The following is a 16,535-nucleotide window of genomic DNA, read 5'->3' on the forward strand; positions in this document are numbered from 1 at the left end:
AAGATTAAGGATTCCTAATGGAATTAGATATGAAGAGGCATTGAAATCGAGTGAACAGGGACGCGAGGGATGGATCATGTTTACTGTTTTCGTTTAATTTAGAAGATGAACGTGATTTACGTTCCGTTTGAACCTTGTTCGTAACAGTCACTTAATGAAAGTGTCGTGTACATTCGAAATACGAATCGAACTAGAAGATACATTTTACAATTACTCAATCGTGTTGTACTATAATCGTCATATTTAATAATTACTCGTAAAGGTAGCACATACAGACATTACACAGAGCCAAGGTTCAAACATGGAACTGGACTACGATTTCCAATGCGTTTACCCTTCGTTCGATTTATCAGTTTCGTATTTTATTCCACTTTTCGTCTTCTTCTATAATGCTGCGCGATCGCGTACACAATCGAGAACATGCGGGGGCAGAGGGACGGGGTGTAAAATGCGATCGTTCAATTCGAATCCACACGAATCAGCGCGTATTGTGTTCAAGTGCTCGGGAGAACTGAGACTGTAATAAAAAAATAATAAAAAAAAAACAACCAGCGAATTTTTAATTACACGCGACTGTCTTGTGGGCAGAACTCTCGGACTGCTGCTAATTAGTTCGAATTCGATTAATCGTCATGTTCGCATAACACGTAGATGCGCAGCATAAGAGAATTGATTATTAATGAATAAAAAATAAAAAATGATGTTCCCGCTTTTAGGACACGTACTCCACACGTAAATGTAATAAAATGTACATTGCCCGAGCATGTATCGCATAACAGTTCATGACACTTTTTTCAAGTATTGTAATTTTATATACATAAACGAAAATGTATACGTGTGCAAGGCTGTGCGTGTGTGCGTGCAAACGAAGAATGTGGGCAACGAGGAGCGTGAGACAAGAACAAGATTCAATAACGAATGACGATAAGTACATCGTAATGTAACACACGCGGGCAATGAAAGAATGTATTCCGGCGTCCTTGCGAAACTTTTCAACATTTCGTGTTCTAAGCAAGGAGCGGCACGTTTGTACTACGGCACAAATGAATAAAAGCATCTGTATAATGTATGGAAATGGAATAATCTTGTATCTTTATTCAGCGCGCATTTTAATTGAGCCATCGAGGAGTAATCTCTCCTCGGTGCTTGTGCGTTTTGAATTTGTAACCGAAAATGCGATCCACGTGGCCCGCGACCGACCAATCTAATGCACAACTGTCTATTTTAAGCTAACATTTAGCAATGCTACCAAAGTAAAGCTTCTTTATGCTTCCCGATTCCTTTAATTTACGATTAGAATATTATAACAATTTATTTAGTTAAATTCAATGGGACTCGTGGAAGTACGCTTCGTTATCCGCTATTCCCAGATGTTCTCTTTTGTACAACATACCAAATTTCGATTTCTCTCTTTCGGAATGATATTAGAAATTGTGAGATTAAGTTGGCAAGAAATCGAGCTGCAGTTTAGAGAACTCTTAGAGAGGATTGCAATCTACCGTCCAGCGGAATTTCGAAATTAGCACGCAGTCAATTATGGAAAAGCCCATCGTTCGCGCGAGGGTAGTGAAAGTCCTAGGGAGAACTGGTTCCCAAGGGCAGTGCACGCAGGTCAAAGTGGAATTTTTGAACGAGCAGAACAGGCAGTTGATTCGAAACGTGAAGGGTCCGGTACGAGAAGGGGACATTCTCACTCTCTTAGAATCAGAAAGAGAGGCCAGACGTCTTCGTTAAACTACCCTATCATCCCCTTTCGAAGTTCCACGGAGATATTCAACTCAATCTGGCAGCTGCAAGAAGGTCTGAGGACGTGTGTCTGAATTTAAGCGCAACAGAAAAACCGTTAATCCAACATTCATTTTTTAGATGCTTCGAGCAGAACAAACCGCATTTAAAATTGACGATTCGATGCTCCTTTTTAATGTAAATACTCTACTTCGATCGACTAAAGATTTGCCGGTTATTTTTTACCAAAGAATATATGCGAACGATGTAGCTGTTGTTACGGAATGACAGTATTGCTGTTAAATTAAAAGTAGTAAACGAAAACTCGATGGTCCTATGTTTTATATTACGTTCCCTTAAAAATAATTAGTAAACAAATATTTCTAGAAATTTCTGGGCATAGCTCGGCGTGGTTAACAGAGACCGTTCCTTTATACGTCCATCTCTCTTTCACGCCAAGTTCTGTACGTAGGGGTCACTTCCTTCGGTACTTCCGGCGCACTTAACGCATTTCTCAACATCGTTAATCGAATTGATTGAAAGCCGAGAAATGGCTTGAAGAGTCGATAAAATTACGAACAATTTTCATTATATTATTTTGTATTATTCCACGTCCGTTTAACGAAGAAAAATGCTATGTGCGCAATACAAGAATGGACATCCGATGGCGCAACCATCGCCCGGTGGAACGAGCCGGCCTTGGCGACTTTAGTCGAGCTTGATCATCCGCGCTATCAACATGATGCTCGTAATCATGAGTTCCATAGTTGGAACTTCTGATTGCGATGCGACTTTTGCATTATTTTTCTATCAATCGTTGAGAGTTGTTTGTATTTAGTGTTAATACTCAAGCTGGCTAGTGTGTGATTGCTTGCTCATGCTGGATTCCTGAACTTAGCTAACTCCCCATTGCGTGCGGTTTGATTTCACCGGGCGTTTCGGCAAGCGTAAGTCCCCTTTTAATTTTTCTTTCCTTCTATCGTTGCCGGTAAGGCGAAAGTTCTGTACATTTTGGGCACGATGCGGTGCGGATGCAGCCATCTTGGCGCGAACCGCGTGGCGTCGGCGTTCATGGCGGACAGAATTTCCGTGCCGCGTTTCAGGAATTTTAACCGATTACTGCGACGCGCACCGCTGTTACACGGCCCGGTTTTACGCGGTGATTAGACGGTTCCGTCGCTCTCTCGATCGCCTATTTTCAGTAAATTCGATTCATCAGGATCGGGCTGGTGGGGGAGAGGTCGCACGTGCAAAACCGGTAACCTATTAAGGATCTTTCATCGCGATTGTCGACGAGCAGTAGCGAAAGAAACGATTATAAGTTCTTCGCATCCAGAAGCGGTTTCCCAGCTTAGCCTCGTCTTCAAAATTCGTGTGTAAGTGAGGTATCAACGCGATCTATGTTGCCTACTTCATTTACAAACTACCTTTATCCGGTTCCTCGCGGCTTGCGTTTGTTCGGGATTAACGGTGTATCAGGCTTGCACAACTCCGGAATAGGAGTTACAGTATAACGCCCCCGACACCCGGGCATCGCCTGTAATGGGGTGATAGCCCACCAAAACAGCACGAATGCGAAGCAACCACATTGAGCTTCTGTGCTCTTCCATCGCTTAGGGTAGCTCAGGTTCTTTATTAGCTTGTAAGTTTCGATAGCTCAGGGTAGCGTCCCTTCGTACAGGGTGAAGACTCAAGAAATTAGTTTCAAGAGTATTTAGCAGTGGCTAGCACTCTAAGTGCTCTTTCGGGCAGGTCCATACTTTGTTTAAACTATGCCCTCTCTTCCATTCGGGGGAAACGGTATATGTTACTGCGAACGTCTTTCCGCAGTGTAGTTCTTTGCAATGGCAGGGTGGTTGGGAATCGTGTTAAGCTCATGAATAATACAGACAACCGCGGAATTTAGCTTCAAGGAGATTGGGAGTGGCTAGCACTCCCGTCTTCTTCCCGGGCAGGTCAATCTTGCATTATTTTTTTTTTTAACCTTGGCTTTAACCGGGAGTTTAAGGTGGCTGCGAATGTCTTGCCGCAGCATCGGGCTCGAGTTTGCAATGGTCGGGTGGATGGGACCGTCGGAGTTAGGGCGAGTCACCAATTGCAGCAACCTCCTCGTGGTGTGACTTGGGAAACTTTTGTTATGTACACGGTACATAGCAGAAATTTGCTAATGGCTGCAACCAGTTGTATATGAATAAATGAATAAATACTAATTTTATACCAGACAATTCTGACTGCTATTAATTCTAGAATAAGATTTCCTCTTCCCTTCCTTTCGCACTGCGATCAATGACGCGATTTACATATTACTAATTGAGTTAGTTAATTATACGTTGTAACGAGACGGAGTTCGTGTTATTTTTCTTATTGGTACTACGCTCGGATTTCAACACAAGCAAAGTATGTAAAAAGCTGGAATCGGGATGTGAAACATGGATGGAGGGGACTTATATAACGAAGTAGGGAATCCCATAATCTAATCGGCGACCAATCCACTGATAGAATTTTCGAATGGAGATATTAATTATTCGTGTGTTAAGCAACGATCACGATTAAGATTTGAAACAGTCGACGACGGGCATCGATCGAGACCGTTCGTGAAAACGCCGGTTCGCGTATTGGCAGACGCAGAGCTCGGTACGTCACATTTTCCTCTATTTTCTACCGCTTCCGGCTACACCTCGTAGTGCGTCTTCGACGTCGTCGCTGTTCGTAATTTAAAAGAAATCGTTTGTACGTATAAGTATGGATACGGACAAATTCGTGGAATAGCGATCGTGAAATAATTCCGTGCATGGATGGAACATATAACGCGAAACTAAGTAGTGTTGGTTTGCTTCGAGTATAACCTCGGGTTCTTGCGGTTAGGAAATGCTGTAGTGCGCGTCACTCTCCGCATCTGAAGTGAAACATTCGTTTTTTCTTGCTCTTCGAACTGGGAACCGCTTATGCTATGCGCGTTTTTAATAACCGCAGACTAATTTACATGCACGCCGTTGTTCCATCCAATTCGTTGAATATTCACTATAATCACGAAGACCTTTGATGTTCTCGCGAGAATAGAATAAACTTATTGATTGTTTAGTCTCCCGCCATGTTCAAACCTTGCGACTCTGGTTTTCTCAATCCTTTCGATCCATTATTGTCTAGTTTTAAGATTCATTGTAATATTCTTATTCATCCTAGCAAATAAGTCTTCAATGACGTTGTATAAATCATCTCGACACAAAGTTCAACGCTTTTTTCATGCTTACGTAAATTTAATGAATCGCATAAGTTAATCTGCTTTTGCCAAGGCCGTCGAGCTGCCAGTATCGTTAACCGTTGTAGAAAACTAATGCTTTTTACGGTAAATCAAGTTTGCCACGAAAATAACTGTTCCTTCAAACGGAATAAAAACATATTCATCTTTCTTATCCTATTGTACGATCGTTAATTTTGTCGCAGATCCTATCGCATAATTCTCCTATACATCGCGTAACTATGCAAATTAAACAAGCACGCATTTCGTTATGATCGTCTACGAAAATCTGTATTCAATCCTTGTATTCCAAAAACCTGTTTCTGACTGTTTACAGAGAATTCCACTCGTCGCGTTGGCGCCAAAGTACAAGTCCGTCCACGGTAGTAAAACGAATTGAACAATGGTGGAAAACGAAAAACTAAACGGATATTTAATTAACAATGGACTCGATCGGTGAGCAAAACGATGCACACGCGTGAAAGTTGTGAATGTTTGTTTAGTAACTACCTCTCTCAAGCTTCAGCGATATGTTCGTTTTGTTATTATACAAGCACAAATTTACTCATCGCCTGATTTAGCAAACTGTATCCCCCGTGTGGCGCAATATAAATTTTGGTTACCAGTATGTTTCTCGCATCGAGTATTTTTATTTTAACGGATGCAAGATTGTACTGATCAATTGATAAGTACATGTATATATGTATGTACGCGCAAACGATTGAATTATAAACCGTAGTGTCCTTCCGCCTATTATTGTCCATTGAAGTCCATTCAACTTTTAATAAGCACGTGTCAGTACTCCTTTTCATTCTTTAAGGGTTCAGACTCCTGACCGAGAATATTTGAGAACGATAACAGTCTTTGAAATATTTTGTTGGAATTCTTATTCGTCTCACGCGTATCTTAAGCCTTGACCAAAGTGTTCGACAGCTTTTCCGATAAACTCAATCGAATCCCGATAACTCGATCGATAAATACATATCTTTGAACTCTTGAATCCAATTCTTGTATAATAATCATTTTTAAAAATCTCTTGAAAATAATTGCATCGCTCGTTGCATAAATGACGATAACAAATTCATTTCGTGATCGAGTTGTAGATTTTTAAATTCGTTTTAATGATCGTAGTAGAATTCGTAATTGACGATGGCTGCAGAATAGACTACAAGCACGTATGTGGCGTGTAAATTAATGTGAAGTTGTACTCGCGATTGTAGCAATTATGTTCTTATCGTGGCTGCCAAACAAGTGCACTGCTCGCTCGGACTTTGCGCTTCTAGTTGAGTAAGCGAACTTTATTCCGAATAGATTCATAAAATTCTGCACGATAACGTTATCGATAGTAGAGGACTTTAATTTTCTCGACGCATAGCACTCGTTTTGGCAATGAACTTTCACTCCTTGCGCCAGCTTCGCCGTTGCATAAGAAACGAACAACAAGAAATTTCTTAAAATTTCAAGAAATCACTGAAAGGACATGAATGAGCCTCGTTTTTGCGCTTTGAATTCGCTTAAACATAGATAATCACGCTTATCAATGTCTCAATGCAAGAAAAGCTTGGACCCGAAGCGCGTGACTTGATTTTTAGCGTCATACTCTTCAAAATTCTTTGTCGGCTTATCTGCGTTCGTTTTTAAACTGAGATGTACATTCGCTTTTACAGTAAACGTCCTCTGCATGCCAAGTGTATCTTGTCTCATTATTCCTAAAATCTCTGCGCACGGAATGCAAATACGTGAATCGCGTAACTGCGAAGAGGACGAAAGTTCGTGGAATTCGAAATATTTGCATGACTACGTGTAGAACAACACGTTTTCCCTTTCCGTCTACGTAAGAGCAAACACACGAAAAGAAATGTAATATTTGTCGAAATAAATTCGTTCCATAAACAAGATAAACAGATGGCCCGATTAAGATACGTCGTGCGTGGTTATCATTTCGAACGACACCTGCACGGACAATCCTATCACTGACATAAACTATTAGTTCATTAACAATGGAATAATCCCGATGCGTTCGCCATTTACTTCTTATGTATTAGACGAGAAAAAGAGGCGGAAAAATGCCGATAGCGCTATCGATAGAGCGAGATGGATGATACATAGACGTGGACGGTAGAATTCATCGCGACATACGTCATTCGTCATTTGCTTTCCGCTCAAGTGACTAGTACATTTTTTATTCGACGAACTAAAACCTTGTATCCTCTTCTACGTAACCGATTCGCTCCGAGACAACTTAATGAGCCAGATTTCATGGATCAGATTTGGTGCACGCGAAATCCAATCACCTTCTCGTAGGCAAATTCAAACTTCCTTACAGGCAAACCTAATAGATCACCCATGAACTACTTTTTCGTCCTTATATTTAACGCATACGGTATGATGACGCTGATCGAACGTGATGCGAGGGTCATGCGTCGAACCATCGGTTCATTTCGAACCATGTAGAACACATTTCGAAATGAACAGAGGTGAAATACATGTCAATCATTGGCAATCTGTAATTCAGATTTTATTAACGCCATTTATGGGAGATCTACCGCATGACCGCGGCGTTTCATGCAATTTAAATCAGTTCTTGGCAGGTAGTTTTAAACCTAAGAATGACGCTGCTCATTTCATCCCAACTCTGACGTCCCTATTACATGCGCTTTTTTTTTCATAAAGAATTAAGTCCGATCGACCTTGATCGCTCCTAAAGCTGCAGAGCCTTAATCGTCGGAGACGTTGTTAAAAATAACTTGGCGATCGTCGAAGAAATCGGCCGGGTACAGACTCGGACGTGCGAATGAAACTATTAAAGAGACAAATTACCACGGGCAGGGCGAGGAACTAAAAAGCTCCGGGCAAGCACGATCTCGACTTTGATCGCGTTAACTCCTCGATCGTCCTCCTTTGTGACGGCTTTAGAAAGACGGTGGTAGCAAGGAAACGGGCGCGAGAGCGAGAGGCAGTGGTTCGAAGCGAGTAAGAGCGTGCTGGAAAGCAACGGCGGTCAATGGTGATGGCCGCGGTGCAGTAAAATAGTAGGAGTTAGCCAGTCAGTCTCGAGACACGGAGTATCGAGCATCGTCGAAGAACTGCGTACGTGTCCGCGCCCGCTGGCCTCCTCGTTATCGCCGTGCATGCCCGGAAGCGTCCAGTTTTCGCAGTACGCGTGGCGTGCACTACCCGTGAAACGTTGCGAGTGTGTGCTACGTTCGATTCGCTCGAAACCGTGCCCGAACGATAGTGCGTGATACGAGGACGTGCAGCGTTCCAGCTCGACATGCACTCGGTTCCGACTCAAGGATAGACGGTTCTACTCTACGCAGTTGTCGCTCCAATATCGACTTCCCACGCGTCGTTGCTACGATGATGTAAGAACGCGGTTTATTCGAAATTGCCGCCCCTGAATTCTAACACCATGCGATTCCCGTTCGCCTAGCCGCGGCTGGAATCGCTCGTTTAAATTAAGCGTTTCGTCACGCTGAATCCGGCATAAATATCGCCGGTGTGTCCCCTTCACGGGTCTTTTCCTTGCTTGGGAAATGCTTCCCTTGATGGGAAATGCGTGGGAAATGCGACGCCGGTTGTAAGAAAGAAATCCACTTGCATGCTTCCGACGATTTTTCCGAACTGATATACCGCCGCGCAACGAAATTTCAATTCTCGAGGACCTATAAGAGGAAATATAAAGATTCATTGTGTTCGCGCCGCGGAAAGAACCGCATTTGCATTTACGCAGTCGCGTGACGCTGTATAATCGAGTTAAACTTGGTAACGAATCGTTTTTCAGGCGATGAGAAAATTTGTGCGTGCGTCCGCTAACGAGAACGTAACGCTGCGAAAAGACCAGTTGGTTTGAAAGAAAGTTGGTCGAGGAAAGAGAACGGCGATTTAAATTTTACTCGGGCTGAGAGAATAAAAATAGGACGAGATGAAGCTTGAGGGGAATAGTTCGCGGGAAGATAACACCAATGAGATCTTGTTGCAACCTAGGAAGGGCTCGGGCACGAGGCTGCAGATCGTGCCCGCGCAACCGAAAACGATCACCCACCTGCCGAAGAGACCGCCGGTCGATTTGGCGTTCACCGATCTGACATACAGGGTGCGAGAGGGTGGTAAAAATAGTAAGTACAGTATTTTCTATATTACACATTTGTACGAAGTGTAAAACCAGCTTATAGCCGACGGGGTCATTATACTCGTGACTTAGTTAACAAAAAAAGTCAATAACCTTGTGAGAACCGGCACTTCCGATAATACTGTTTAGCGACCAAGAAGAGTAAAAAAGTCAATAGAATTTACAAGTTGCATGCAACATTTCTGTAGATATATTCGTATCAACGCAGAGCTAGATAATATGTGAATCATCATTGCTACTGATAGTAAATTAATGATTCTACTATTTGAAAAGCGAAGTCGAGCTCACATTTTCTGTGGAAACATAACTTTCTACAGGACTCGTCGAGCGCGGTTAGCCATAGGTAGTGACCGAGATTTTGTAAGAAGACCGGTTACAACCGTTTCCGAACGATGATACGTATAACCTTGGTGCAAATTTCAAGACGTTCGCGATTAAATGTTGAGAGAAAGAAAGCGTCGGTTTGATAAGCGCAGCTGAGACGGTCGTATGACGAGTAATTCGTGAAGACCAGTCTTTGTTTCCACTTATCGTTAATTTATCCTCGGTCCAACTTGCTGTTCCAATTGCAGTGGTCGCGCGATAAACCTCCGTTTCGTTGGGATCGTGTTTACATCTATCGCTCACTAATTTAATATTACTAGCCCGGTGCATATGAAAAATTCGTTTTTCTCAAATCAATGAGCTGATATGTTTGTCCATGAAATACCACAGAATTTTTATACGCTTTGATGTAAACAAAGAATCGAGAATAAATTTCATAGTAGTCCTGATTATGATTAATTAAATGCATTTAAATCTCGACGGAGTAAAAACTGTAATTACGTTGAACTTTGCTCTGTTCCCTAATTAACGTTTCACAATCGTAGGATATCGCGTTGAACCGTATGTGTGTCAATGACCAGGTTGATGCTTCGGCAATTGTTTCATTGAACGTACATCGGATCTATAAATGTAACGTCGAAATAAATACATCCCTGCAAACTCGAGAATTTTTTTATAACGCGGAACAAGAGACAGTCGTATTAGTACAAAGCGCGAGGAATGTATAATCAAGAATCTGTTATTCTTTTGAGGGAACAAAGTTCAAAGTTCTGGTAATTTTATCATAAAGTCAGTGTGTCATGTCTATAACGCACACCTGCACGTGTACAAACGTACAACACGAGAGATTAGGGCAATATAACTGCTTATAGAAAGTGAATGTACACGGTTCAGCAATATTTTTGCAATCCACGTTTGCGCAACTACAAGCAGCCTCGCCAAAGTTTAGCTCCTCCGTTTAATATTCAGCAGATGATTTTAAAAACGCCAGTTTCTATAGAGATTTAAATAATTTACAATAGTTAATTATAACTAATATGTATCCTGCAGTCGACTGTTGGAACCACTGCGGTTTATATCACTTGCAAGAAGCATCTTTATGCTAATGAAAACTTGAGATGTTGAATACGCCAGTCACTAAAATATATAATGTCACGCGTAAATATACATGCATATGTATTACGTGTCAAGCAAAAGTCTAATACTTTCTGAATACAAATGATTTGGCACGCAGGTAGAACCGAGCCTCTTAACTCGATGGAATCGTGGAACTTTGAATTGAATTTTTCTAATTGACCGTAATCTGGTCCGTACGAGATGGGCGGGCCACGCTACGATTGCAAAAAAGAATCCATAGTCATGCAATCTTTGCATGCACGTGAAATTGTATGATGTAACGCCCATAGGATCATAATGTAGGCCTCGGCTTGTCAACTGACACTGCATAGTAACACCGTCTAACGAAGCGAATTAAAAAAGTGTTTAAGATAATCGATTCGAAGAAAAGAAGTTTCTATTATAGAAAACATCAAGGATAACTTCGACTTGCAATTACTTATGCTATTATAGGATGGAAATTTGCATTTTTTAAATGTACAAGAAATGAAACGGATTTTTAAGCGTGGAACGCGTTTGATTGATTTTCAGATGCGAAGACAATTTTGAAATCCGTCAGTGGAAGGCTGCGGTCTGGAGAACTGACGGCTATCATGGGGCCTTCCGGTGCAGGAAAGTCCACTCTTTTAAATATCCTCACCGGATACAAGTGAGTCATTATGTTTATGCAAGTTTCGTAGCGCACTCGCTGCTCATTGCCGGATCATTTTTCAAATTTTCTCATATCCCAGCCTATTTCCAACGAGCCTGAACGACGACGTCCGACGCTGATTTTTCATGATGAGTCGCGTTTCACTTTCTTTTTTCGACGCCCGATTTCGCTTTCTTCGCGACACTGTTGCGTAATTTTTTCGGCTGTAAACACGGAAACGATACTTTCTAAACGACGTGGGAATCGTCGCTCGTCGTGAAATGCCAGACGTTCATTTTTACAAGGACGACATTGTTAAGAATTCGGCAAGCCACGTGCGGCCGAATTCAAAGACATCCGATTGATATCTCTTCTGTTGCTTAGCTGTTTCATTTTGTCCTCCGACGTCATCGCATTGACGTTAGCGCGATGCTTAATGAGAATTATGCGCTCGAAACCCGTTCCGTACAAGTCGCGAATAATAATAAAATTCGTCATAGATCCTTTTTTTCTTGAATCGATTCTAACGACGACGATGCGTATAGATGGCTAGGCGTCGAAGGAAGTATCACGATGAACGGCCATGAGAGGAACCTTAGTGCCTTCAGAAAGCTATCGTGCTACATAATGCAAGATAATCAGCTTCACTCGAATTTAACCGTGGCTGAAGCCATGAAAGTCGCATCGAATCTTAAACTCGGACCGCATGTCACCAAGGAGGAGAAAGAGGAAGTGGTACGTTAGGAGAGTGACCGAGAAATTACATTCGAGACTATAACAGATTCTCATTCTCGTTTAGATACAAGAAATCCTGGAAACACTTGGACTATCCGAGCATCATCGGACCATGACTTCAAACCTGAGCGGTGGTCAAAAGAAAAGACTCTCGATCGCATTGGAACTGGTCAACAATCCTCCCATAATGTTTTTCGATGAACCGACCAGGTAAGATCATCGTATCGTATCTTCAGAAACGTGCGAATTTCGTGTGGATCGAAAGAAACACAGGGAAAGAGAGGTACTCTTTCTTCTCTATGCACCTTCACTTTCACCAATATCAATGCCAGAGAAACCTGTTTGGTCTTTATATAACGTTCAAACGAAAGCACGGTCAGTGTCAGCAAATTATCTCCGAAGTTCACGTCCCTTCCAGCAAAATACGGAAATAATGGAACATCGAATCTCTTAAGAATTTATTTACTTGTAATTGACGTTCAAATATTCAACTAATTATTTCATAAAAAAATCTGACAATCTTTTATAAATATCGTGAATTGTTTAAAAAAAATTGGCTACGCTCAGATACAGAAAAAGAGTTTCGTTGAACAACGAAATGAAAGGATGAACGCACATAATAACAGCTAAGAAGAGAAAGTCTGCAACTAACTTGTCTAAGTTTTTGAAACTCTTTTTGCTCTCGCTTTCACTGAAATCGTGCTGATATCATTACATATAGACACGATTTTTTCGATGTCGAATCAGTGACATCGAATTTATCACGAAATTATTATCGATATATGAGCGACCTCGATAAAAAGGCGTAACCGGTTCTCCAAGGTCTGCCGGTGTTAATTCTCTTTTTGTGCAGACAGAAAAAGAGACGACTAATAAAATCAGTCCAGGGTTTATGCAAATACACAAAAAGTTTCGCGATTCGAGCGTGGTTTCAATCTACCCATGGCAATAATATGTTTCTAAATTCGTTTCTAGTGGTTTGGATTCCTCGTCTTGCTTCCAATGTATTTCGCTCTTGAAGACTTTGGCTCGAGGTGGAAGGACAATCATATGTACGATCCATCAGCCCAGCGCTCGACTTTTCGAGATGTTCGACGCTTTGTACACGTTGGCCGAAGGACAGTGCGTCTATCAGGGGTCCACATCGCAATTAGTGCCTTTCCTTCGAAACATCGGTCTCAACTGCCCGAGCTATCACAATCCAGCTTCCTTCAGTAAGCGATCATCCACATCTACGTTTTCTCTGTACACTAACGATCTCGAATCACTGATTAATTCAATCCCCAGTCATCGAGGTGTCTTGCGGAGAGTACGGAGATAATATCAAGAACCTGGTGAACGCTATAAAGAATGGACAGTACGATATCCGCGAGGGATATCCATTCCCAGAAAACAAACCGGAGAGACTCAATAATGAATCGTACTCGAAAGGTGAAGACGGCGAAGAACGCGCAGCAGAAGAGAAAGATAAGAACGATATTAGTAATCTGCAGGAGAAATTCCAAGAGGACAAAACGAAAGAAATGAATAACAAGGGTATCATTCCAGTTTTTGCGACCAACGACATCGCCAAACAAGGTACGTGTCTCGAGAACATTAAAATCCGCTCTTGTCCTGATTATATTCACTAGCGTGCTTTTTGTGCCGCAGAGGTAGCGATACCCATGGATGTAGAGAAAAAGGATAACGCGGATGTAGCCTTGCTCGACGATTCGATTGTAGTAACTCCGGAAAGATACCCGACGTCTGAATGCCGACAATTCTGGATCGTTCTGAAGCGAACGTTACTCTTCAGTCGAAGAGACTGGGTAAGCAGATTGATGCGATCTTTTCTTTTTTTACTTGAGCGTTATTAATTGTTTCTTTTATTTACAGACGCTCATGTACCTTCGACTCTTCGCACATATTCTAGTAGGATTATTAATCGGCGCTCTTTATTACGATATCGGGAATGACGGTGCTAAAGTACTTAGCAACCTCGGATTTCTGTTCTTCAACATGCTGTTTCTAATGTATACGTCTATGACCATCACGATCTTATCTTGTAAGCGATATATTCCTTTCTCCTTTTTCAATTAATTACTCGAGTTTAATTACGAGCTAATCAAATTTCGTCTGATTACAGTCCCGCTAGAACTGCCAGTGCTCCTGAAGGAAAACTTTAACAGATGGTATTCTCTTAAGGCCTATTATCTAGCGATAACCGTGTCCGATATACCATTTCAGGTAAGTAGATAATGTGACTCAGATAATACAGTAATCTCCTCTTCATGTCGTTGCATCAAAAATTTGTAATTCTCTTACAGGCAATATTCTGTATTATGTACGTGTCGATCGTATATTTCATGACGAGTCAACCACCGGATATGATGCGATTCAGTATGTTCTTGGGAACGTGTTTACTAATTTCGTTCGTCGCACAGTCCGTCGGACTGGTCGTCGGAGCTGCAATGAACGTACAGAACGGTGTGTTCTTGGCACCGGTCATGTCCGTGCCTTTCCTCCTGTTCTCTGGCTTCTTCGTCAGTTTCGACGCCATTCCCGTGTACCTTCGATGGATCACGTATCTTAGCTACATTAGATACGGTTTCGAAGGAACCGCGCTGGCCACGTACTCCTTCGGCCGAGAAAAGCTTAAATGTTTCCAGGTGCGAAGTTCGATCCTTCAGTTTTCATTGCGTATTAGTTTGTAACGCTTACTTATTATCGAACGCTTTTCCAGGTATACTGTCACTTCAAGAACCCAGAAACGACGTTGGAGGAGTTGGACATGCTCGATGCCGATTTCACCCTCGACATTCTTGCCCTGCTTTTGATATTCCTCGTTCTTCGAATCGTTGCCTACTTGTTCCTTCGTTGGAAACTGAAGACTGCGCGATAAATCGGTCCGCTGTTATCGTCAATTAAACGAAACTTCTACGAATCAACGCTAAAGGGTAAACGTGATGATGGATCGTTGTAGCATCGTCGTACGGAAAAATACACGATCGACTGTGTAAAGGAAAAATGGAATGTTATACACCGTTCACGCCTACGATCGACGGATTCGCGAAATCTACGAACTATGTTATTTATTAATTTTAAAACGAGTTTCACGATTAATTGTTTGTTTAGGATATCTCGTCGTTGTCTTTTTGTATCCGCTATGCGATGTGATTTAATAGAGCGAGTGTGATCTCGACCGCGAGGATGTACTCGAGATAAGGCGAACGGAACAATCGTGAGAGTCCTTGATTCCGTTGTTCAAAAGAGAACGAGGGGCCTTAATCGACAATGTTTCGCGAGCAATTACATTTACATCCACCAATGGCTGTGAGCTTGACGATGCACGAGGGTTACGGATGATATAAATACAATGATAAAAGCGTATCTTTAATTTTAACGCGGACGACTCGAACGACGTTGTCTGTTAAGGATGAATCTTGCCAGATTTATTACATGTAATAACTTGCGAAATTGTACAATCATCATCGCGACTGCTGCAATTGATGTTCATGTCTCTGTCTACGCGCAAAACGTATTTTCTAATCGAGATTACATTTAACGAAAATGTAAAAGGTACACTGGGACAGTGTGAAGCTTTAAACTTTAAAATAACAACTTTATCGTCAGTTTTCACCGACTTTTCTTCTTCTTTCTCGTCGAGTATGTTAGGTAATCGTAACACTTATCGTTGACGAAGAATAAAAAAAGAAACTCCGAATGATCGATCAAACTTATTTGTATTTTTTTTCTGGACTAGCATCCTGGCTTGACAAATGTACTTTAATGGGAAAACGCGTTTGTATCTATTTACACAAGTGGGATAAATTATACAAGTTATATATGCAAAATATTAGCGTGATCGGAATCGGTCGATATCTATACATATATAAATATATATATAAATATATATATATATATACTTTTGTAAAATATTGCACGTGCGAACGCATGTGCCTATGCTGCATTGGCATAATGTTCGTTGTATTTTATAGCGTATATTTACTATGAATAAAATTATATGCTTTTCGTATTACGTTCATTTCATTCCAACAGATTCATGAAAGAAATTGATTGAGTATTAAAACATTCAAAGGATAATATCATAAAAAAATGCGTATAATAAGTATACACGACGGAGGATGTGGTAATCGGACTCGTATTATAAATACTCGTGGTAAGTTTATGAATATTTGTAGAATCGTTTTTCATTCGATTACAAGAAATAAAGAAGATAAGTGACTATCGTAACGAGCTGTTTATCCTGTATTGACTTTAAAAGATCCTCCAGGTTTCACTATGACATTAAGGATTCTTACGTTCTTCCGGTTTCTGTTATATAATTTTCTTTGCATAATACGAGACAATTAGCATAATACGAGATAAAATGAAAATGGATTAATTCGTAAGAGTTTTCCTGATACGATTTCCTGTTTTTATGAAATACTCGTTACTATCGATGTTCAAACACCAATAATGTAACGCCAATAATAAAAGTCCTATGAATGCATGACAATTAGCAGACTAATCATCGTGACAAAACGCGGACAGATAGGTGCAGTTTAATTAAGATGTAAAACGTGTCCACGGTTTTCGATCTAACAAGGAAAGTTCAACGTACGCGTATCCTACGCTGACAGTAACGTCCGTAC

At 41.3% G+C, this 16,535-nt stretch overlaps 2 protein-coding genes across 5 annotated transcripts; both read left to right on the top strand.

Annotated features, from left to right (window-relative positions):
- The first annotated feature begins 1,363 nt into the window (after positions 1-1,363).
- On the top strand, positions 1,364-2,052 carry LOC108624372 (40S ribosomal protein S28). The gene is made up of 2 exons (XM_018023635.2): positions 1,364-1,800; positions 1,867-2,052. The coding sequence occupies exon 1, from the start codon at positions 1,537-1,539 to the stop codon at positions 1,732-1,734; it is 198 nt and encodes a 65-aa protein (XP_017879124.1). The 5' UTR covers positions 1,364-1,536; the 3' UTR covers positions 1,735-1,800; positions 1,867-2,052.
- A 2,201-nt stretch (positions 2,053-4,253) lies between these two features.
- On the top strand, positions 4,254-15,916 carry LOC108624368 (ATP-binding cassette sub-family G member 1). Of its 4 annotated transcripts, none has more exons than XM_026813053.1 (13): positions 4,254-4,359; positions 5,301-5,419; positions 8,951-9,081; positions 11,067-11,184; positions 11,712-11,901; positions 11,966-12,111; positions 12,877-13,115; positions 13,189-13,479; positions 13,552-13,709; positions 13,777-13,945; positions 14,027-14,127; positions 14,208-14,549; positions 14,624-15,916. In XM_026813053.1, the coding sequence occupies exons 2-13, from the start codon at positions 5,367-5,369 to the stop codon at positions 14,780-14,782; spliced, it is 2,097 nt and encodes a 698-aa protein (XP_026668854.1). In that variant the 5' UTR covers positions 4,254-4,359; positions 5,301-5,366; the 3' UTR covers positions 14,783-15,916. The 4 variants fall into 4 exon arrangements, with proteins under 4 accessions (XP_026668854.1, XP_026668855.1, XP_026668853.1 ...); XM_026813054.1 differs by lacking the exon at positions 4,254-4,359 and adding an exon at positions 4,366-4,455; XM_026813052.1 differs by lacking the exon at positions 4,254-4,359 and having other exon boundaries at positions 5,354-5,419; positions 8,748-9,081.
- Positions 15,917-16,535: the final 619 nt, after the last annotated feature.

The sequence above is a fragment of the Ceratina calcarata genome, unplaced genomic scaffold (assembly GCF_001652005.2).
Source record: "Ceratina calcarata isolate Rehan_Ccalc_2016 unplaced genomic scaffold, ASM165200v1 scaffold308.2, whole genome shotgun sequence".
NCBI classification, from domain to species: domain Eukaryota; kingdom Metazoa; phylum Arthropoda; class Insecta; order Hymenoptera; family Apidae; genus Ceratina; species Ceratina calcarata.

Coding starts and splice junctions, on each gene's coding strand:
- LOC108624372 (XM_018023635.2), top strand. CDS start 1,537: ATGGAAAAGCCCATCGTTCGCGCGAGGGTAGTGAAAGTCCTAGGGAGA.
- LOC108624368 (XM_026813052.1), top strand. CDS start 8,889: ATGAAGCTTGAGGGGAATAGTTCGCGGGAAGATAACACCAATGAGATC. Junction 9,082..11,066: donor GCGAGAGGGTGGTAAAAATA/GTAAGTACAGTA, acceptor ATTGATTTTCAG/ATGCGAAGACAATTTTGAAA. Junction 13,116..13,188: donor TCACAATCCAGCTTCCTTCA/GTAAGCGATCAT, acceptor TTCAATCCCCAG/TCATCGAGGTGTCTTGCGGA.